Source organism: Telopea speciosissima, chromosome 7 (assembly GCF_018873765.1).
Source record: "Telopea speciosissima isolate NSW1024214 ecotype Mountain lineage chromosome 7, Tspe_v1, whole genome shotgun sequence".
Classification (NCBI taxonomy): domain Eukaryota; kingdom Viridiplantae; phylum Streptophyta; class Magnoliopsida; order Proteales; family Proteaceae; genus Telopea; species Telopea speciosissima.
In genome coordinates this window covers 22,218,091-22,240,977 of record NC_057922.1, presented here as the reverse complement: position 1 = coordinate 22,240,977, position 22,887 = coordinate 22,218,091, and the positions used below count along the sequence as shown (strand labels likewise).

Genomic DNA, 22,887 nt, shown 5'->3' with positions numbered 1-22,887 from the left:
TTGTAACATTGCTCTCACCGGCGTTAACATCCGGTCCATTCCGGCCGTTGCGCGCGTTGCTCTTCTCTTCCATGGTTTTATTTGGGATTTTCCCGGCAGCCCATGCTTTGGTTGTCCATTGGAATGAACCTCGACACTTCATAGCACTTGTTTATGAATCAATCATGGCATTATCTTATGGGATAGGTACATTGTTTTATGTTACAAGGGTACCTGAAAGGTGGAAACCGGGCATGTTTGATATAGCCGGCCATAGTCATCAAATATTTCATGTTTTTGTGATAATGGGTGCCTTAGCTCATTATGGTGCAGCTCTTCTATTTATCCAATGGCGTAATATTGTAGGGTGTGAATAATATGTATGAGTTCTAGCTTAATTGTTGTATATTTATAGTTAGTTGAACAGTTTTATGATTGATTTATTTATTTTTTCAAGATCATTTAATTTATTATTGTATTGAGTGATATATATAAATCTCTCAAAAGTGAGAGTTCTAGTTGTATAATTTCCAAAGGATATTCATATGTTGATATTAAGATTGATGTTCATGTTGGAATTATGTGTCCATCAAATCCAAATTTATATTTATTATTCAGATAAATTGAATTATCGTTAAGTTATTACTTAAAATATTTTCGACTAGGATAGGACTGAACACTTTAATCATACGGTCGTTAATAATGTGTTGCTAAGAATGGTGATTCGGGGCACAAATGTGAGTATACATGCGAATTCAGTTGGCCCTTTTGATTTGAGAGGTGCTTATCATTCTGAAAACACATTACAGGTATGAGAGCACCAATAGTTAATGTCCCTTGGATTACATATGTGTGTACTAGATTTGTGGTATTGTATCGTGAACTAAAGAGATGCTCAACATGGAATTCACTATCCTTAATTGAAGAATATCAAGGAAATCTGGATATAATGCAATGGTTTGTAAATTGTTTACAACGTTATTTTGTCTAATATTATTATTTGAAAAGTATATTTAAAATTGCTTTTTTTGGTTTGATCACAATCACAGATACTCGATATAAACATGTACAGTGAACTAAAGTTTGACAATAATTAAATTAGACACATAATAATAGATATGAATTGGAAATCCCAATTGCACACAAAAAAGGAAACCAAAAAGTGAGATTTTATAAATAATAGGGGAAGGGGAGGATGCTAAAAACGATTTTTAGTAGCTTACCCCTCTCCTCCTCCCTACTTGTGTATATGAAGTAGGGGTTTATGAAACCCTAGAAAAGAGAGATCTTGCGTGCTTGTCTTGGATTCTATGTATTATTCAGGAGATGGATCTACATTTGTGGTTCTAAGGTAACCCATTTCGTTCCCTATAATATTATGTTTTTATATGATATTTTGGTAGGTTTTATAAAAATTAAAAAAAAATTAAAAAGAAGAAGAAGAAGGAAGAAAATGGTGGGGGGAGCGAGAGAAGGTTCCATACCGACTCTGTAGACAAAGACGAGGAAACCAAAAAAAAAAAAAGCACTTGGAACAGATGGAGGAGAACGCAGACGGAACCTTTGAACATATGGACCGTAGGGTACTCGCTACTTCATATCCACAACTATTTTAATACATTTTGACTTTGGACTTTAGACTTTGGAAAGGCCAAAGAAAGCCGCCAATTTATCCCACACGGCAAGTTCACGTGATCAATCTCATTCCATGATTCTCAATCGATCCGACCCTATCACTAAGGATGAAACTGAAACATGCTTGGTTGGGTCTGGTATTTTTAAATTCTTAGTTCAATCCTGAGTCTTTTTAATTCAACCCAAACATAACTTGGCCTTAGGTGAAGTTGAGATATCTTAGTTCAGGCCCAGATTTGATGGGTCCAGCCCAATCTAGCCCTGATTGATGCTGATAGGTCAGGTTGATCTTGATTGACTCTTATTTTTATTAAGGCTTGGTTGGCCAGTCTCATGTGATTGGTTATTGGTTTGTTTCATAATCAATTGATCATTAGATTTTTCTTTAGGTTAAAAAACTTATCCCAGTCTTAAAATTTTAAATACTTTTATTCAATAGATAATTAATCTTTTTTTTGGGTAAATCAATAGATAATTAGATACTAAACAAAAATTATAAAATATAATTAATAAATTGTAAAGTATAACCTAACACAGGGTCGTGCTGGGCTTGGCCTAGCCTGACCCTGATCCCCCTAAAAATTTAAATTCTAAGGGTTGAAAAAACCAGCCCAGGCCCTATTCGGGCTTAGGGCGGGCTTGAGGTGACAGGGCCAAATTTACACCCTAAAAAAAACAAAAACTAATTGTTGTCTGATGATTGGATCAAATGACATCATATCGTTTAAGTTGTAGGATTCCTTTCCTTCTAGATTTCCATAAATACTCTAGTTTTAAATTTAATTCCCATAAATACTCTCGTTCTAAATTTTTCATGTAACGATCTCCTCGGGATTCTCTGTTTTTTTTTTATAATAAAATTCCATTCAAATCCTCTCTGTACGAGAAGGAAACAGAGAGCAAGCGTTAGATAAGGAAGAAATTGAAGAAGAAGCAGCAGCAATGGCAGACTTGAGCTGCCGAACCCATTTCTTAGTCTTCCCTGTTCTTCTTCTTCTTGTCTTTCTTCTCTATTTATCTCCCTTCGATCACAACTCTCTTACTGTCTTTCTCTCTTCTTCTTCTCCTTTCAACTACAGAAAAATCAACAAAAAAGCCCCACAAATCTCTCCCAGTCTAAGTCCATCTCCCTCCCCTGTCCCAACTCCAATTCCATTACCCAAAACTTCATTTTTTCCCACCAATATCAGTAACAGTTCCACTAGATTAAGAAGCAGTGGTAGTTCTTCAATCGATACTCATATTAGAGTGAGTTACCCAGAATCTGGGCTGATTTATAGATTTGTTTATTTTGATAGTTCTCTTGTTGGGTTTTATTGAATTTGATTTTCTTCTATAAATGGGTAGGTGAAGAGCAGTTTGGAGAAGATTGAAGAAAGTCTTGCCAGAGCTAGAGGTGCAATTCGTAAAGCTATCATCTCTCGTAACTATACCTCCAACAAAGAGGAACTCTTCATCCCCAGAGGATCCATTTACAGAAACCCATATGGATTTCATCAGTTAAGATCAAAATTCTAAACTTTATCTTATTATCTATCCTGCTTAGTTATATGTTCTTGGAAAACTTGCAGAATCGTTTTCTTTTCTTCTTCTTCTTCTCTCTTTTTTTTTTTTTTTTTTGACATGGCAGGAGACATTTTCTGCTCCTTCTATCGTTTCTGGGTTCAAAACTGTTCAGTTTCCAAGTAATAAACGCTTATTTTTCTTTCATTTCTTGAATTATGAGTTCTGATTAGGCCTTGGGTTGGTGGATTTCGACTGTTTCTTGTTCCGATTCCATCCATCCTTTATTTATTTATTTATTTTTGCCTACTTCAGACAAATTAAGTAGGACCGTTAACTGTTAGCATTGCCGTGATGTTTATAGTGACCTCTGATCAGACTACCATTGTTTTATGACCAATAGGAAGATGAAATTTTCATCCTTCTTATATTTGTGAAGCAAGATTTTAATTTTTGTGTTTTTTTTTTTTGGGTAATAAGATTGAATATTACTACTTTCTCCTTTTATATAACACCAAAAAAAAAAAAAAAAAATGATCGATTCTATCTTTTCACATAAATATTCCATTAAATATTGTATCAAATAACTTGCAATTTTTTACAAACCCTCTATACTCCTACCTTAAATATTGCAATAAATAAAATTTGAGAATAAGACAATAAATAATTAAAGAATGAGAAGAATAATGTTGTCGGGCCTCGTGGCCCTTGCACCAGCATAATAGCATTCAATAGGAGTGAGACAGTCATTTCACCCCTTTGTGTGTGTGTGCAAAGAGGAACACAATTGGATGGTGTTCTTATTCCCTAAAAGAACAAGGGTCGTGTGCATGCGGCAGCCAATGAGAGCCCACGCTGGTATCTTGGGGGAAGGGATTTTCGCCTTTCATGTGGGACGAGGTGGTCATTTTATCCCCACTGTGTTGGGCATGGCCCTTGTGCCCTCATAGAGAAATTTTTTTCAAAAGAATATTACAATTTCTTAGATCATCGAGGAAAGTAGCTAGTGCAGTTAACTTGAGGCTGGTACAGTGGAGCATATCCCGATGGAATGCTCCTCATTTAGTCTTAGGATTCCCTCCCCCACCATCCCCCACACCAAAAAAAAAAAAAAATCCCAGATCCAAATAAAACTGAAATCGAACGATTTGAAACTGACTTTAAAATGGTGGATTATGCTTATAAACTGTAAAGAAATACTTAAAAGAATTTAGAATTAACACTTTGTGTGGAACATGAATCAATCAGGAGCCATATTGAGATGGAGAAGAGGTTCAAGGTGTGGACTTACAGGGAAGGAGAGCCACCCCTTGTTCATAATGGGCCAGTAAACGACATCTACGCCACAGAAGGACAGTTCATAGATGAGATGGAAAGTGGGCTAAGCCCATTTAAGGCCCAACATCCAGATGAGGCCCATGCCTTCTTCCTCCCCTTCAGTATTGCTTCTGTCATTCATTTCCTCTACAGACCTATCGTTTCCTACTCAAGGGAACCATTGCAGCGTTTTGTCATCGACTACGTTGGCGTTGTATCGAATAGATACCCTTATTGGAACAGAAGCAGTGGGGCTGATCATTTCATGGTCTCTTGCCATGATTGGGTAATTATTTCTTCCATCCTTCTCTAATCTGAAGCATCACAGAGGATTCCTTAATTCAATGGCTATGATTGAAGATATTAGCCAACTTAATTGCATGACATCAATTAGTAATTAATTTAAAGAGAAAAGTTCCCTGCATGGGACGTAGGGACCACGCCCAAACGCATTGGGACCACCCCGCCTCCATGAATGGTGGAATTTCCACCTCCAATGTGTCAGAGTATGCTCTCATTGTTTGCCATGCACGTGGCTTTTACGCTCTCATGCAGAGAACGATTACCCCCTAACTTAAAATAATTATCAAATGATTAGGAGATCGAGATTTTATAGTTTTAAATGGATAACTTGATTTCAACGCTCATTGCCTCATTGGGAGAAGAATTTATTCATTCCATTAGGTCATAAAAATGTGTGCTTTGCGGAAAAAGAGGAGTCAAATTACCTAAAAGAGATTGGTTTCTTACTTAAAATCAAAGGTTTGACCTGATTGGATCGTATAGGAATTTAACTCGTCTCCAGGGAGCCTTGCACGCCCAGGGTGTTACCAGCCGTTGGGCTGTACTGTACACATCTCTAGGCATGCACCGAGATGTGTATGGCACATCTCAACCGCTGGATGCCCCCTGGCAGCACTCTGGGCGCTGAACTCCCTAGAGACGATCCTGATCCATTGTATAGCTTATCATATATACATGTGCCTGCCTTTACTATTTGGAGTTGGGATCTTAAAGTCATTGGAGACATAATCCATTTGCTTAAGGGGCGTTGTTCTCTATGCCGCAACATAGGCTGCGCCCAGGCTCATGAGGGTGGGTGCAATGACCACCATGCCCCCCTAAGTAGTAGGCTCATGTGCCTGGGCGTAGCCTGCGCTGCGGCACAAAGAACATTCTCCCGTTTAATTAAGTACTTTATCCAAAACAAAAATTGTTTAATTAAGTATGGGGTGTGGACTGCGGAAGGGAGATTTCCTCCGACGCTCGTGTGCAGTTTCAGGCACTGGAGGGGGTATTACAAGAAACCCTTAAAATAGGATGATTAGGACTTTTTAAAAGGGAGTGTAGTGTTGTTATAGTCTTCTGGGTGGGGAGACGAGTGTCGGCATGTAGTTTCGAATTTCAGCTGGTGTCGTGAGGATCATTCCCCTTGAGTATTCTAATTTATCATGTCAAAGAACTTAAATATTTTATTTTTAACCATTTATGATTTAGTATTCCTAAGTTTAAACCAATTTTAATTCAAATCCCTTGTCTTTTTTATGTATCATCCTTTTGATGTATAAAGGGTGTACAAGTAATTTTCCCTATATTTTTTCATTCACTTAAAAAAAAAATTAATTTGCCCTAAAACTAACTAAATTTTGTTCCATGTGAGATTTTAGGCACCAGACATAAACGAAGCCAATCCCGAGCTTTTTCGGTATTTCATTAGAGTTCTTTGCAATGCAAACACATCCGAAGGTTTCAGACCCCGAATAGATGCATCTCTACCAGAAGTTAATCTTCCGAAAGGAACCCTCGGTATCCTAGGCAAGGTTCAATCACCCAGAACGCGTTCGATCCTTGCCTTCTTTGCAGGAGGATCTCATGGTTACATAAGAAAGATACTACTAGAGCATTGGAAAGACAAGGATGAAGAGATCCAAGTCCATGAGTACCTCCCTAAGGGTCAAGATTATAAAAAATTAATGGGTCAAAGTAAGTTTTGTTTGTGCCCTAGTGGGTATGAAGTTGCAAGTCCTAGAATTGTTGAAGCCATCTACACAGGTTGTGTCCCTGTATTAATATCTGATCACTATGCTCTACCATTCAGTGAAATACTTGATTGGAGCCAGTTTACTGTACAGATTCCAGTTGAGAAGATATCAAAGATTAAGGAAATCTTACAAGGGATCTCTCAAGATAAGTATTTGAGACTCTATATGAAGGTGAGGCAAGTACAAAGACATTTTGAACTCCATCGACCTTCTAAACCTTATGATCTCATACACATGGTTCTCCATTCTATTTGGCTAAGAAGACTTGACTTTAAACTCCCATTCTGACCACTTTGTACCCTTTTTGTATAATACTGAAGTTCTTGCATAAGAATGTATTTTGTATGGTTCATCTTCATGAAAAGATTTCCTTCATTTATAGGGTGAAGAGAGAATCTCTTCAGCCATGGTGAATGTCATCGTTAACTCTCACCCTTAGTTGAAAATATTTTTTTTTAGTTCAATCACAAAGTCATATCCCATGGATTAAGAGATTCTCTATGCTTTACACCATGGATGAAGGAAAACCCATCCATTCACTTTTACTTGAAAGTATTTTGTTTGGATTGGGCCGATTGGCCATAGGCTTTCTTTTATGTTTGCCCTTGATTTACTGAGCAGTAGTCCATTGCTGCTACGATATCGATTCCTCAAACCATGGTTTGGACCGAACAGATTTACCCATGTTTGTTTTAATAAAAATGGATTTTTATTACTTTTTTACCCTTTGACCGTACTATTGAATTGATATCGGAGCCATCAAGATTTGGGTTGGCCGCCTCGACCCATGATTAGGTAGTCCGGATCCTTTGGAATCAGTCTGGATTACATCAGAGTACCTTACTTTAGAAGTACATGTAGAGGACACCACTTCTTCAAGGGAAAAAGTACTCTGAAAGGTAGCATCCCCGCTGTGCCCAAACACAGAGGGGCAAAATGATCACCTCCATGAATGACAGTAATGACCACCCTATTGATGCTGTTGTGTGCGTTCTCATTGGTTCCCGTTTGGAGATCGTCATAGCATTATGGTGGCATAGTGATGATCACCATAGCACTATAGCATTGTGAAGATCATCACAATGCTATGGCATCATAGTGGTAGCTCGTGCCATAGTGGTCCACAGCGATAGATGACCATGGCATTATAGCATTGTGAAGATCATCATAACACTGTGGCATCATAATGGTAGCTCATGCGATAGTGGTCCATAGCGCCACAGTGATACATCAGACCATAGCGTGAGATTGTTATGTCGCTTTAGCAGCAGATGTCAATATGTCATAGTGATTGGTCGGCCAATATTGGCAAAGGCCGATATTTATCTACTTTTTTACCCTTGATCCAAATCTGTTAAAACGATACAGGATCAACAAGTAAGCCGATACTGAATACTGATACGAATAGTCAGTGTCCGTGTCAGTACCGGGTCAGAGTATCGATTAGTACAAAAGAAAAAGATTGTGAGATGATGAAAATCCTAGATGATCCGGTTCGTGATTTGGCCCATTTATTTTGAAAATCTCTGTTAATCCAGCATTTATAATTAAGGGTGTCGGTTGGTTCGATTTTGATTGGACTTAAGAAAAAAGTGTAGAAATCAAAAGCGAATCGAACCAAGAATAGGAATACATTTATAGGGTTCCTTATTCGGTTTGAAAATAGATAGTTTGGTTCGGTTTAACGGTTTTAGGTATAAAACGAAACCCAATTGAACCTAGAAAATATTCCAGTTTTCTATGTGGGTAATGGATATGTGGCAAAACTAGGAAGGATAAATTAAGGAATGATCATATTAGAGCTGATTTGGGAGTAGTTCCAATACGTTATAAACTATGAGAAAGTCGTTTGAGGTGGCATGGCATGTACAACGAAGGCCTTTGGATGCTCCAGTACAGAATAGTGATTTGATTCAGATTTAATGATTTAAAAGAGTTAGGGAGATCTAAAATGACTTTTGGAGAAGTGGGGCTGAAAGACATGCATGTGTAGCTTAGGCCTTGTGTTAAATGTCACCTCAAACGACTTTAATTAAGGGTAACAATCCATGAAGTCTACCCTCTTTAGTTGAGATAAGGCTGAGTTGTTGTTCTTGTATTCCTTTAATTTAATTTAAAATACTTCATTCTTCTTCCTTAAAAAACATAAAATGAAAAATACCTGGATACATACTACACACCCTAACAATTGGTAAAACATACATATATCCCTTTTCGCTAGAGGTGCAACTGGGCCGGGCTGAGCTAAGGTATGTGAAGGCCCAGTCCAGCTCAGGGGTATCTTAGCCATGGGCTGGGCCTTGGTATGGCCTGACCCCAGGTTGCAAATTTATGGGCTTGAGTGCAACCCACCGATCGTTGCTCTGGTCAAGTTGGGCCCTAGATTTGAATTTTGTAATATAATTTAAAAAATTTTAAGTTTGAAATTAAGCTCTTTAATTATATGGTTGGTTAGTAGTTTGCTAGTCTTTCTTAGGCCATGGGTGTGGTAAAATGGCTCTTGCATTGCACCTAACACAAAATCCATGGTTTTAGTGCACAATATTGAATCGGTACCAATACTATGTTGATTTGGATCTGTTTACATCGAACAAGTTGGCCCTTGATTTTCCTAAAAAACATGGGTTTTTTACTGTTTTACCCTATCAGCACAACACAGTATTAGGATTAGTGGCTAGCGAAACTGATACTGATATCTCAAACCATGCAAAAGGTGCTTGACGTGGAACCCCCAATCCAAGTTGTTGGACAAATAGAATGCTCCTCAATTGATTGTGTATAAATTTTGGAGATTCTCCTCATGAGACTTTAACTACAACTAGAGAGTTGGGAGGGGAGAATAGAAGAGATGGTACCTTGAAGCATAAGGTGAAGACAGGAGAGTCAAATCCGTTACCTCTTAGGAGAGGGGGTGCCTTGAAGCACAAAGTGAAGACAGGAGAGTTGAACTCATTGAACTCTACTGGCAAGTTACCAACCAATTACTGCACTAAAAGTTGTATTCACCAACCTCATATATGTTGGATGGTATTGCTCTTCGAACGTATTATTTAAATTATTTTTATGATTTTTATTTTGCCACGTGGTAATTAAATTTTAACTTCAAATTCGTATATGGATAGAGGAAGGTGAAGCCTGCCTATACACCAAATTTAGATGTGAATGAAAGAGGTTAAATATGTGGTAATTAAGACTTATAAACTGCCACCATGCATGTTCTTGTATTAATATTTAGACCTCAATCAAAGGCGTTTAGACTAAATAATCAAAAGGATTTATATATATATAGACTATTAGATAGCCAGGAATCCTCGGAGCATTGCTCCTTTAATTGCTCCTTAAATTAATCAATTCTATATCATATTAGGGGTTTCACGTGAATGTCTTGAATGCACGCAATACGTGTAGAGTATCCAATATTTTTGGGTTAATGTGTAGATCTCTAGCTTAAGTATCCTCCTATTACACTGATCGATCAAACTAGTTAGTTATCCCCAACTTTTAAAGTACCACAAAAACTTGACTTTTTTTCCCTAGAGAATATAAACATCTCGATACGTACGTTAACACTTCACACTTCACATCTCATATCTCTCTCTCTCTCTCTCCGATTTCCTTTTTCTATGAAGTTTTTGCGTCTCATCTCGTTCAAAGCTAGCCACAGGGAGGTTGGATCCGGTGGTGACAGGTTTCAGAAAACGAACATTGAAGAAACAATAGTTTAAGAGGTCATTTTTGTTAATTAATTATTCTCCTAGCTTAGCTAATTGCTTTACTTGACACCAACCCCCTAAAACCGCCATAGTTGATGGCTCAAGTTTCCTTCTCTATGGGATCCACAACTCAGGTACGTTAAATTCTGAGTCAACTATGTATTAAAATACCTAAATGAATATTTAAGATTAGAGGAAAAAAAATTATAATAAAAAGTTGGGAAAATTACATGATTAGTTATTTTTGGGTTTTCATTTACAGAACTGTCCACCCTATGTTCGAGTTAACAAAAATAGACAAAAACAAGTTTAGTTTTACAAAACTAGACAAAACAGTGACTCTCCTTCCTTCCTCGGCAGTTCCCCTTTGAAAAAATCTCTTTTTTTTTTCCTCTGTTACTTGGGATAATAGAGAATGGCGGGGGCTGGGACAAGGGTAGGGTTGCAAGGAACGGAGGATGCCTGGGCGAGAAGGCAATGACAGGGGTAAAAGTGTCTAAAAAAGTAAGTGTGGGAGGGAGAGACACTATTTTGTCCAGTTTTATAAACCTTAATTTGTTCTTGTCTATTTTTGTTAACTCAAACATAGGGTGGACAGTTTTGTAAATGAAAACTCAAAAGTAGCTAATCATGTAATTTTCCCTAAAAAGTTTCAATCCTCAAATCTTAATGGAAAATATTCATTTACACGCGAACCCAAGATATCTTGATTTATTGAGAGGGATTAGCTGAGGACTTGGGTGTAGTCTGGATCCTCTACTTCCGTCTGCCCATACTTTCGTGTGTGTCCTAAACACAACAAGGAATGCAAAGACCGTGATACCCCGGCGTGAGCGCCTTGCCCGAGCAGGAATAAGGCGGTCTTTGCGTGCCTCGTTGTGTGTAAGGTGCACACGGAAGTAGAGGATGTCGATTCATGTTCAAGTACCTATAAGTCTCTGTATCAGACTACTCACATTCGATGTAGAATTATTACTTCTGCCTTCTACATCGAACCAACCTCAACATTTTTGAAGTCATGTACGTGCAAGGTGTTTACACATACACAGTTGAATTGGAATGACCACTTCAGAGATTAGACATGAATTATGTTTCAATGCCACATGAAAAACATTTTTAACCAAATTTGAGAGTTCTATATTAATGTTTCATATGATCCACTAATTAGCTCAATATTGTTACCAATTTATTCAGCCAAATTATAAATGAGTCGAAATTTACTTATTTAGACCTAATAAAAATGAATGATAAATACCGAAAATCCAACGAGTCTCCAATTGATTGGCTAATCTATGAGTTTTTTTTTTGTCCGTGTGTGTAAATAATCTAAGAATATGTTCGATGTAATTAAAGTATGTGAAAAAAGAATTTCCACCATACTCATACCTTAAAGCGAAATTTTTTTTGCTGCTATACTCCTAGGTTTTGGTATTTTCTAAAATACCCTTCAAGATACCATTTCTTTGACTGCCAGCCTTGTAACAGCAAAATTTCGTCTCCTTAAAACCTTGCAAACATGCATTGTATATTTGTATATAATTTTTGCATGTTATTTGTATCTAGGCACAGGACTCCGGGCCAAATAATCCGGCAGCGTTTTTTACTATTTTTGGAATATCCTTTAAGATTCCATTTCTTTGGCTGGTGCCCTGATAACCGTAACTCGGGTTTCAGCAAACTTTCGTCATACTGGGATTGCTACGTAGAAGAAAAGGATAGTTGAACGTAGACTGTACGTCTCATAATGTACTTCATTACTATTTGTCTTAAACTAAAAGCTACCAGAAAACAGAAATCGAAATCTATAATAAATTTTTTGTTTTTGTTTAATTTTATTTATTTTTTGATGAGAGTTTATACTTTCAACGTTGATTGCATGTGTAGTAGATTATATTATGGTACTAGGAGTCTTCGATCTCTCACTCTCTAACGAATTTTTTTTCATTTTTGCACGGTGCTGTACTGCATAATGCGACAGTTGCAGAAACCATGGACACCATGTGGGGCCCGCTATACCTCTCCTTCACTCACAGAATTCTTTTTTTCTTGACCTTTTGGCATTTTTGGTCAATTCGTAACAAAGACGGTGTCATATATAAATACTAAAACATTATCGATCCCGACTTTCCTCCGGCTTAAATACGTTCCCCTGGACTTTCGTTTGTTCCAACTTCTACACCTCTCTCTCCATCTTTATCTTCCCTTTAATTTCTCCGGCTTAAACACCCTAGATTTCCGCTCCAACGTCTACAGCCAAACGTTTCTCTCTTCATGAAGCTAATTAAAGTTTCTATCCGATTTCACCAGTCTTCGTATTACACAACTCAAGATCGAATGAAGTGAGAGAAAACCCCTCTTCTCTCTCACTAAATGGATATGGGAATCCCTCGTGTGTTATTTCTTTCTTCGATTTTCTTGCTCTCACTCATCATAGTTTCCATCGTTTGGGGTCATCTCAATCCCTTCTTGGGGGGCTTCTCCTTCACAAAACTCAAAGATCCATCACACAATAAGTTCGAGTTGCACACCATACTCACCAACCCTAACCAAGCTCGAGCTGTAACTAATTCCACTGGTTCGACTTTAAATCGCTTCAAAAACCCTACCCTCATTGTAAAATATCTCAGCTTTGATCCTTAATTTTTTTTTTTTTTTCTTGTTATTATTTAATTTTTTCTTACTTATCCCTATATGTTACTTACTTCGCAGAGAAGGGTTGGGAATGGCGAAACTGAAGAACCCGAAGAAGGACTCGCCCGAGCACGAGCTGCGATCCGCCGAGCCGCACGTCGAAATTTTTCGCTTGCCGCCTTCGTCGACGATGAAGATACCCCTAGCGTTGATATCTACCGTAACCCCGGCTTATTCTATCAGTAAGCCTTTTCTTTTTATCTTTTTAATTCTTCTCCAGGTGCTGTAATGACGAAAATGCCCTTTGTTCATTTGCAGGAGTTACGCGGAGATGGAGAAGAGGTTAAGGGTATTTGTGTACGAAGAAGGGGACCCACCCTTTGTCCATGACGGGCCGTGTAAGAATTTGTATACCGTGGAGGGGAGGTTTATATTGGAGATGGAGTTCGGAGAAAACTTGTTCAGGACTAAAGATCCGGACCGTGCACATGTTTACTTCTTGCCCTACAGCGTGACTAAGATGGTTTCTTACCTCTACAAACCCCACACTTACGATGTTACTCCGCTCCAACAATTCGTTTCGGGTTACTTGGAAGTAATCTCCACCAAGTATCCTTATTGGAATCGGACTCTAGGTGGTGATCACTTCATGCTTGCTTGTCATGATTGGGTGAGTTCACTCAGTCTATTGTTTCTTTTTATTTTTCCAACTTATTTGATGCTAAAATACGCCATGAGTGATGCACGTGCAAGGTTTCATGATGGGAATATTCATGATAAGCCATCCATGTTTGGCCATCATCATCTTCATTCAGTGATCGGGTGATCCAAATGATCCAATCCCCACCTCACCCCCCCCCCCCAAAAAAAAAAAAAAACTATGGTCCCTTGCTGAGTTGTCTACTAGGGGTGTCAATGTTATGTGCCTAATGGGACCCACTTTAGTGTATAGGTGTTAGATTGGGTCAGCCTAGTATGGGATAGGTTAAATGACCTGATTTAACATGTTCCATTAGCTCTAGAGCTGCTTTTGGTGTATCGGTCAAATACCTAATATTTGATATCAGAGTTGGGCACCATATCACGAGTTCGAGTCACGGAATGGGCTACCTGAAATAGAGTGAAAGCTATTAAGAAATGACTATCTGCCACCAGACAAAAATCCTGGAGTAACTGCTAGAATGAAAGCTGCCTAAAATGAGAACCGCCAAGGACGATGACTACAGAAGCCTGGTGGTCTATTATGCGCCTAATGTGACACACTCTACTGTATGGGCGCTAGATTGGGCCAGCCTAGTATGAGATAGGTTAAAAAAAAGGCTTGATTTAACACGTTCCATCAACTCTAAAACTTTTGGCGTATCGATCAAGTACCTAACATTCAACTATTTGATTTTGGTCCAATCTAATCGGTTCTGTTGAGACCAATTAATAATTGATCAGTCACTTTAATTTTTGCAACCCCCCTCGATCGCCTTGGTTTGCCTAGGCATCGTGACAACTATGCTTAGTTGGAAGTCTTGTAAATAGTAATGCATTATCGAAATTTCTGAATGATTTATTTTAATGCACGCAGGGCCCCGCTGCCTCAACAGGCAACCCATATCTCTACAACACTTCAATCCGAGTCCTATGCAATGCCAATACATCTGAAGGATTCAACCCTCGAAAAGACGTCAGTCTCCCGGAAATATACCTCTACGATGGCAACATCTCACCGGAGCTCCTCTCCGTACCACCGGAAGATGACCCACGACCTTATCTTGCATTCTTCTCTGGAGGTGTTCATGGTTCAATTAGGGTCCTCCTATTGCAACATTGGAAGGGACAAGACAATGACCTTCGTGTGTTTGAATACCTTCCCAAGGAACTCAACTATTATAAATCCATGATCGAATCCAATTTCTGTCTCTGCCCAAGTGGATTTGAAGTCGCAAGCCCAAGAATTGTTGAGGCCATTTACGCCGAATGTGTACCGGTGATTATATCGGAAAATTATGTGTTGCCATTTAGTGATGTTCTAAGGTGGGAGTCGTTTTCAGTTCAGGTAGATGTGTCTGATATTCCTAACTTGAAGAAGATACTAAAATCAGTCTCCGAAGAAGAGTACAAGAAGCTAAAGAAGGGTGTTAGGGCAGTGAAGAGGCATTTTGTACTAAACCAGCCAGCCAAGCGTTATGATGTATTTCATATGATATTGCACTCAATATGGCTTAGAAGGTTAAACGTCAGACTTAGTAGACAATAGTTGAGAAACTAGAGAATTGAGTCAGTCACATAGAAAAATCGTTTTGGCCTTATTTATATTTAACTTAGTTTTGTAAATGAAATGATATAGAGAACAAAAGAGACTTTAGAGATGTGATAATATCAATCTTTTCATTTATAATGTATATTTTTAAGTTTTGGGCTATGGGCCATATAATTTATGTTTATTTTTGTCTTGATGAGCCCACTTGAAATTAGAGATGATTCACATATATACTTTGTACAACTATTTCTTCGATTTATATGTTTACTTCCCATAGTTTTAGATATCGGTATCGGTAGTGATCGATAACGATAACGTATCGTTGATATTAGGCAAAAGGGTGCCTTTGTTTTGTTTTTTTTTTTTTTGAGTTTGAGGCCGAATCGATGTGTATCGATATCGGTTGATCTAAAAGTAAGGGTGTGCATGAAATCGCATGGCCTACTTTTAAAAAATTCCATCAAGGCCTCACACATAAAGATCTATGAAATGGGCTTATTTGCTTTGCTAAGTGAAGCCCATTCAGGGATAGCCCAATTTGCACAAATTCAGTGTGGAATTCTGGATTGAACGAACTCAACGCATTCTATTGCCACCATGGAGTTAGAATGTGATTGGTTGGCAAGAAATTAGTAGAAAAAGAAAAGAAAAAATCAAAGATTTTGTACGATTTTCACATTTGCCCATTTTTTCTTGCCATTTTTGGTAATGTTCATAGCCGACAGACGATTCATGCCATCCATATATTTGTTAAAAGAATTCAAAGAATGCAACGGGAAAAATAGGATAAGTAAATTTCTAGTCAATGATGATGGATTACTTCGTACACATCAAAAAAAGGCGAATTTTATCATGTCCATGCTCGCTAGGACGTCTCAAGTTCAAATCTCCTGTCTGTTACCTTTCCCCCTCCCTAGTTCAAAAAGCTCCCAATTCCAAAAAAATAAAAAATAAAAAAAAAGAAAATTTATGAGTAATTGCAATTTTCTAGGGAAGTTCTTGTAGGAAGTGATTCTATTAGGTATATTACAATTGATCCTTACAATTAACAAATGGAAAAAGGGTTTTTTGAGCAAGTGGCATAGGGGATGCGCTGAATAGCATCATAGAAGGGCTACGAGGTTATTTTGAGAAAGAGAGATGCTAAGGTACCCTCCCTTGGAGGCTTAGAGAATCTTTTCTAAAACAAATACACAATTTTAATGATTCTCATTGATTTTTTTTTTTTTTATTTATAGAAATGACACCTAGGAAAGAGATCATTGTCTAGTCATATAAGGGCCAATAAGAGAGCATGTAGGAGCATTTGGATGAATGAGATTTTATAGTTCATTGGGGGTTGAACGGTAATTTTGCTGATTTTGTGTCTAGGTGCGGGAACCACACAACCCACTAGTGTTCTTTATCCCATGATTCCTACATAGATAAGGAGTTGATAACTATGCTTAAGAAAAGTAAAACATGTGAAAACCGGATCAAACTGAGAGGGATGAATCAGTTTCCTTACTTTTTGACGTTTTCTGTAAACAACACAGTCGCTTACAATCTCACCTCGCACCACCAGAATGTGGCCAGGTCTACCAAGACTGTAAACCCACTCTGCAAAATAGGGATTAGTCTCCGACAAATAACAGTAGGCAATGAGACAAGATATACGTGGTTCACCTCACAGTATGTGAAGGCTACGTCCTCGGAGCAATACTCCTCGGGGTTTCGTATATGCCCAATACTCAATTCAAATACAATTAACCGCCCCCTACGATCAGGATACCCCTTACCCTGCTTCAACCTCTCACCTCAGTGAGGGCAAGGGCCTCAATCCCAATACAAAAATGGCCTTAGCCTCATAATCAATCAACCCAATAAACAGATTCAATCACAAACCCAACCCGTAACAGATCACATTCTAGGTTCTACCCAATACATTCAAAAATTAAGAATTAAACCTAGAACATAGAAGTAATGGTTTGTGATCACGTTTACCTCCTCAAAGGCAAACCTCTAACTCCAAACGAATGTTGTGAGAACTTCAATAGAACGAATCAAGCACTTGAATCCATCGCCAACAACCAAACCAAGGTTTTCAATCGATTTCCTTCGTTCCTCTGCTCTCGAACCAAGCCAGAATGGTGGACGACGACTTCTCCTCGATTTCCTTCTTCTCTAGGGCTCCAAAGATGCGTTTTCGATCCTTCCAAGTGAATATATATATTAAACCTTACTGACCAATTGAATACTGTCTTCACAACCACACCACTGCCAAAACCTTATTGCCAACAATGACAACACTGCCAAGAGCACCAACAAAACACTTGCCTTTGAATAACTTCTTCAAAAGAGCAAGTCACATTCACATACGACTCCGTTTGTTTAAAAATTTGCAAATAAAAATTTTTAGGTAAAATTTTACATCGAAACAAACGGAGCCTAGGGAATCAAATTTGCTAAACTCCAAGTATAGGGATTCAAATAGACCCAGGAAATTAAAAACTCTCAAAATTACTAATACAATTGGGCTCAAACGCACACTTAGCTTTACTGGGGATTAAAGGTCCTTGATCTCTTCCTATCCAAGGTATTTCCATTGAGAGAGAAACACACTTACCTTTGGTAGAACGGGCAAACTCAATGCTAAGAAAGTATCACAATTGGCCTAGGTCCTTGATCTCAAATTCCTAACCAAAGTATGATTGAGATGGGAAATTTACTCAGTGTTGCTATCAATGACAACAATATCTTCCACAAAGACGATAAGAATTGCAATTTTAGACCCAGATTGCCTGATAAAGAAGGTATGGTCAGCATTGCTTTGTATGTAACCTAAGGATACCATCACACCATGGAATATCCCAAACCAAACTCATGATGATTGCTTTAATATGTACAACGTTTCAGCTTGCACACTTTCCCATGAGTCTTCTAAGTAACAAAACCAGGAGGAATATCGAGATTTACCTCTTCTTCAAGTTCATGATGGAGGAATGCATTTTTTACGTCCAGTTGCTGCAATTCTCATCCACGTTTAATGGCACATGACAAAATTACAAAGATAGTATTCATCTTCGCAATCGGAGCAAACGTCTCCTATTAGTCAAGTTAGTAGCAAAAAACGTGTTTAAAACATTGCCATTTGTTTCCCAAACATACGAGGAAAAAAAAAAGAAAAAAGCAAACGGAACGTATTTCTATTTTAAATGATTTTAAAAGATGTTCCCCTTTTTTGGGTATTTTTTTATTTAGTATTGCTTGTCATCCATACTGACTCGCTTAACTGGCCATATCTTTCTCTCCCGAACTCTGATTAACTTGATTCTTTCGCCAACATAAAGATGACTCGAATAGCAGCATTTCTCATGGTATCACCTTCAACTCAAACTCAATGCACAACTCCGAAATTGAGCTACAATCTGATGTATCTAATGAAAAGGGTTTCTAAGCGATGACTTTCAACTCCAACTAAACATGCATCACTCCATGAGTGTGTTGGTTGTATTGACAACAATGAGCAACACCACAGCCAAACCACATTGCTCAACAAGACTTTGGACATTATGGTGTATGGATTGGGAATTGATATTGGATGATACTAGATCACATGTCATGGAACTTACAATAGGTTGTGTACAATTGTTTTGAACATTAGAAGCAGGTATTCAAATAAAAAATTCCTCAATTTATATGAAAATAGTACTTTTTTTATTTCGTTTTTTGTGAAATATACACGTTTAAAATCCATACCGTCTGTTTCCTATTTTTTACTGTTCTCTGCTATTTGACTGTTTTATTTGATCGTCTATTTACAATTTTTTACCATTTAAAACTCGTACCTTTTGTTTCTGCTTTTTTGTCGTTCCCGTTTTTGCTAACAATGGTCAAGTCCATAGGTCTGCATGAACCCCCTAGTAATCAACCTGGCCTTGTATGGATCCACAATACCATCCTATTCTGTTTGACAGCAAATACCCATTTGCAACTTAATATCTTCTTTTGAGGAGGAAGATACACCAAGCCCCAAATACCATTCTTCTCAAAAGCCTACATCTCTTCAATCATAGCTGCCTTCCACTGTGGATCTTGAAGAGCCTCCTATCAGTTCATAGGGAGAGAGACAAGGGATAAATAAGAGGCTTTTCGCACGATATGATAGGAAAAGAGACTCATATGAAACCAGCGAAGGAATAGGGTGTTGCATACAAGTTCGAACCCCTTTACGGACAGAAATGGGAAGATCTAGAGAAGGATCGGAAATAATAGGAGACTTAGGAGAGAAATTACAAGGCGATTTGGATCTGATGCAGGAAGATCTGGTTGACTAGGTAGGGTCAGTGCAGTTGTGGTGGTGTCTATTTCCTTTCCACAAGCTCGATGGGTATAAATAATAGGAGCTGAAACAACTGCAATGGGTTGAGTCTCCCCCTGGACAGGGGAATGGTCTTCACCAACAAGAGGAGGCATATCTGGTATATCTTCACCAAACTATGGAGTCTCCTCCTTGACAAGATGTCGAAGAAGAATAGAGTGCAACTTCATTAAAAAATAACATCCATAGTCACATAAATGCTGTGGGATGGAGGATGGTAACACTTGTAGCCCTTTAGGGTAGGAGAGTAACCAACAAAAACACATTTCAATCTATGCGATTCCAATTTACTGGGATGTTGGTGGTTCCGAGGATAATAAACGCATCCAAATACCTTTGATGGAATAAGAAAGGTATTGGATTCTTAGAGAGCCTAAAGAGGAGAACGAAAGTCAAGAACACGATCACTAAACATAGGAATTCATTGCTTTCAATATACTCTTAATATTACACAACATTTCAACAAGATACATGCAGAGGGTCTCAATTATGAGATCAACTACTTTACCACTGTTGTTGCTGTTGTACTCATTGCCAGTGTAGTAGCTTTTGCTGCTTCTTCACCATCCCCGTCCATCTTCTAGACCATGTAGTGACTGCTTTAATTAGTTGAATGGAAAATAAGGAAATATTCTGTGAGAACCAAAGTAAACATATATGCTGCATGAATGTTTCCATGACCAAAGAAGGCTGGGTTGTTGACAACAGGGAAGTCTGATGGCCTACTCCAATGATTTAAGGACTCCACTAAACATTTTTGCTGGATTCCATTGGCATCAAATTTTATAGATACCTACATATATTGTAAAACACTCATAAAAAGATTTTTTTTTTTATATGACAGTTCATTCTTGTTGGAATTGTGTGTCCATCAAATTCAAATTATTCTGAACGAAAAGTATGTGATCCCATCTGATTCCGCTGCGTCATCGGGTTAAATCCAACAATTCCAATGGCCAGAATGTGCAAACATGTTCATGAATGTGACAAAAGCAAAAGGTGAGATCCGAGGAAAGAATCAGGTGTATGAATTGGGAATTGATATTGGATGACACCAGGCAGACAACAATACTTAGAAAGCTTCTGAGCCAATGCAATCAATGAACATTCATGGAGGTGGCGAAAGAAAAGACATCAATTGCTTAAAATAATTGAGATTTGAGATGTAGAAAAATCATATATATATTTAGAAAGAGAGAGATGGACAAACTATTAACTATACACTTGTATTGAAATCAAGCCCCATAGCATTGAATTGAAGTGAGAGAGTGAGATTTGTTAGAGGAGGACATACATTTCAAAGGTCATGTATGTACCTTTCTTTTATTTGAAAGGCAAAATAAATATACCTTTCGATCACATTCGTGTCTCTCTACTTCCAAGGCTAACCACATAACGCTTTGTAATCAATCCATTTAAAAACAACTAACTACCCCTAAGGCCCTAATGAGTACGCAATTCCAATTGATCATCTCTATTTATTTATTTATTTTTGATAGTTGGGCCCCCCCAAAAAAAAAAATTTTGAACAGACAAAATTGCCCATCTCTATTCTTCACCAATAAATCATTAATTCTCATCAAATGCTATGGGAGACAAAATTCCAATCCGTTCTGAACCGGTAATCGACAGCAACTAATTCCAACACTGACAGTTTTGAAACCCTGATGGTTTCTTCATATATATATTCATGTTACTTTTTTGTTGGTGTAGAGAAAGCAAACTGAACCAGCAATCAGGGTGATACAAGTAACTCTCAAAGGCAAACCAAATCAAACACTGCATGTACAGAGACCATTACTTCTATACCTTCACTACACAACGTTGCAGCCTTTGCTTGTCTTGGAACAATGCAGTAAGACTAATGGAGGAGAGGAAATAGAGAATTGGAAGGATGATCCCACATGCTCTATCTTCGGTCTTCACTGCGTTTGTTCAGGACTACTGAGCACAGAATAAGCTTAAAGAGAGATTGACTCCAACTTGCATGGAGGGTGAAATTGCAAAGGTGTTGAAGATGGAGAATCGATTATGAAGTCGTTGCAACATTGCTAGAGACGGAGAAGATGAAGTGGTAAAGAGAAAGAGGTGAAGAATTAAAGAGTTACAAAAGAAGTCATGATCATGAAGAAATATGTATTTAGTAAGACGTAAGGACTAAGGAGTAAGGAGTAACGAGTAAATGCGTGAGGCTTTAAGGCACTAGCTAGGGGTTAACCATTAACTTAAAGTCTTAAACCAATAAAACTCTAAATCTAATAAACTATTTGGGTTTTAAGTTAACTTTTAAGGCAAGTATTCGATTCGGATTCGGTTAGATCCGGATCTGAACCGGAATTGAACCAAATTATAAAGACATTTTCAGATCTAGAACTTACCATATTAAATTTGGTCCGAAATGGTTAGGTTAATAGGTCAGGATGGATTTGGATTCAGTATTTGGTTCCTGTTACTCATTGACACCCTTACTTCTTCTAAAGACCCAGTCAATGAATGTGAAAAGGGAATCAAATTTGCTAAACACCAAGGTTTGGTTAGTTGGTTAGAATAGAGTCAATAGAGGCAGGAAATAAAAAAAACTCTCAAAATCACTTATATAATTGGGGTCAAACGCACCCTTAGGCCGTAGCCTTCTGCCCTGTCATTCAGTAATTTTAGATAGGGGTGTCAAAACCAAATCGAAACTGTTTATTAAAACCAAAATCGACAGACCGTTTAGTTAGATGGTCCGATTATGGTTTTAGAAATGACACTGTTTATTTAATCGATTTGGTTTGGTTTAGATCGATTAATCCAATGGTTTCAAACCGCATAATCCAATTAAAACTGATTATAACCAAACCGTCTAACCGTTTAAAAATCTAACAAATTTTTTTTTTTGATAAACAAAAGATCAAAACCTAGCAAGTAGCAACTACTAAGTAGTCACGTTTCTTCATTAATGATTTCCTTTCTCAAAAAATAAAAAAAACCCTAATAACTTAGTAAGTAATAAGTAATAACTATTAACTAATAACTAGTATTAGTAAATAAAGTAGTGAGTGTGTAGAACCGTCTAACCGAAACCGTGTAAAACCGTATAGAACCATTTAGCCGAAATCATTTAAAAATCGTTTAACCGAAACCATTTACTAAACGGTCCAGGTTTTGATTATGAGACTGTTTAGTTAAAGGTCTGGTTATAGTTTCTACACTCAAGTAGTCAAAATCGAACTGAACCAAACCGCTTAATCGAAACCGAACCGTTTAACACCCTTACTTTTAGAGTCGCATTTAACTTTATACAACACGTAATAAGTTTTGCACCTTTGGATCCGAATTTGATCTGTAGATGTTATCAATGCTCGTCAAATGAGTGAGACTTGGGAGACTCACTCAAAACATTTTACTTCCGGTGACTTGGTAGTCACAGTATCACTGCTCCTTCTGTCGTTACTTCAGAACGAGAACACTTTC

The 22,887-nt window shown here is 37.8% G+C and overlaps 2 protein-coding genes and 1 long non-coding RNA gene across 3 annotated transcripts; 2 read left to right on the top strand and 1 right to left on the bottom strand.

The window, feature by feature from the left end:
* Positions 1–296: 296 nt before the first annotated feature.
* Positions 297–8,316, bottom strand: LOC122667332. The gene is made up of 3 exons (XR_006333786.1): positions 8,303–8,316; positions 3,135–3,139; positions 297–372 (listed from the first exon to the last, which is right to left on the bottom strand). It is a non-coding gene; the product is annotated as an uncharacterized LOC122667332 (long non-coding RNA).
* Positions 2,828–6,775, top strand: LOC122667330 (probable glycosyltransferase At5g20260). Its single transcript, XM_043863589.1, has 4 exons — positions 2,828–2,862; positions 2,962–3,113; positions 4,366–4,720; positions 6,102–6,775. The coding sequence occupies exons 3-4, from the start codon at positions 4,379–4,381 to the stop codon at positions 6,762–6,764; spliced, it is 1,005 nt and encodes a 334-aa protein (XP_043719524.1). The 5' UTR covers positions 2,828–2,862; positions 2,962–3,113; positions 4,366–4,378; the 3' UTR covers positions 6,765–6,775.
* A 4,645-nt stretch (positions 8,317–12,961) lies between the features above and the next one.
* LOC122667331 (probable glycosyltransferase At5g25310) lies at positions 12,962–15,264 on the top strand. The gene is made up of 3 exons (XM_043863590.1): positions 12,962–13,062; positions 13,139–13,490; positions 14,397–15,264. The coding sequence occupies exons 2-3, from the start codon at positions 13,152–13,154 to the stop codon at positions 15,066–15,068; spliced, it is 1,011 nt and encodes a 336-aa protein (XP_043719525.1). The 5' UTR covers positions 12,962–13,062; positions 13,139–13,151; the 3' UTR covers positions 15,069–15,264.
* Positions 15,265–22,887: the final 7,623 nt, after the last annotated feature.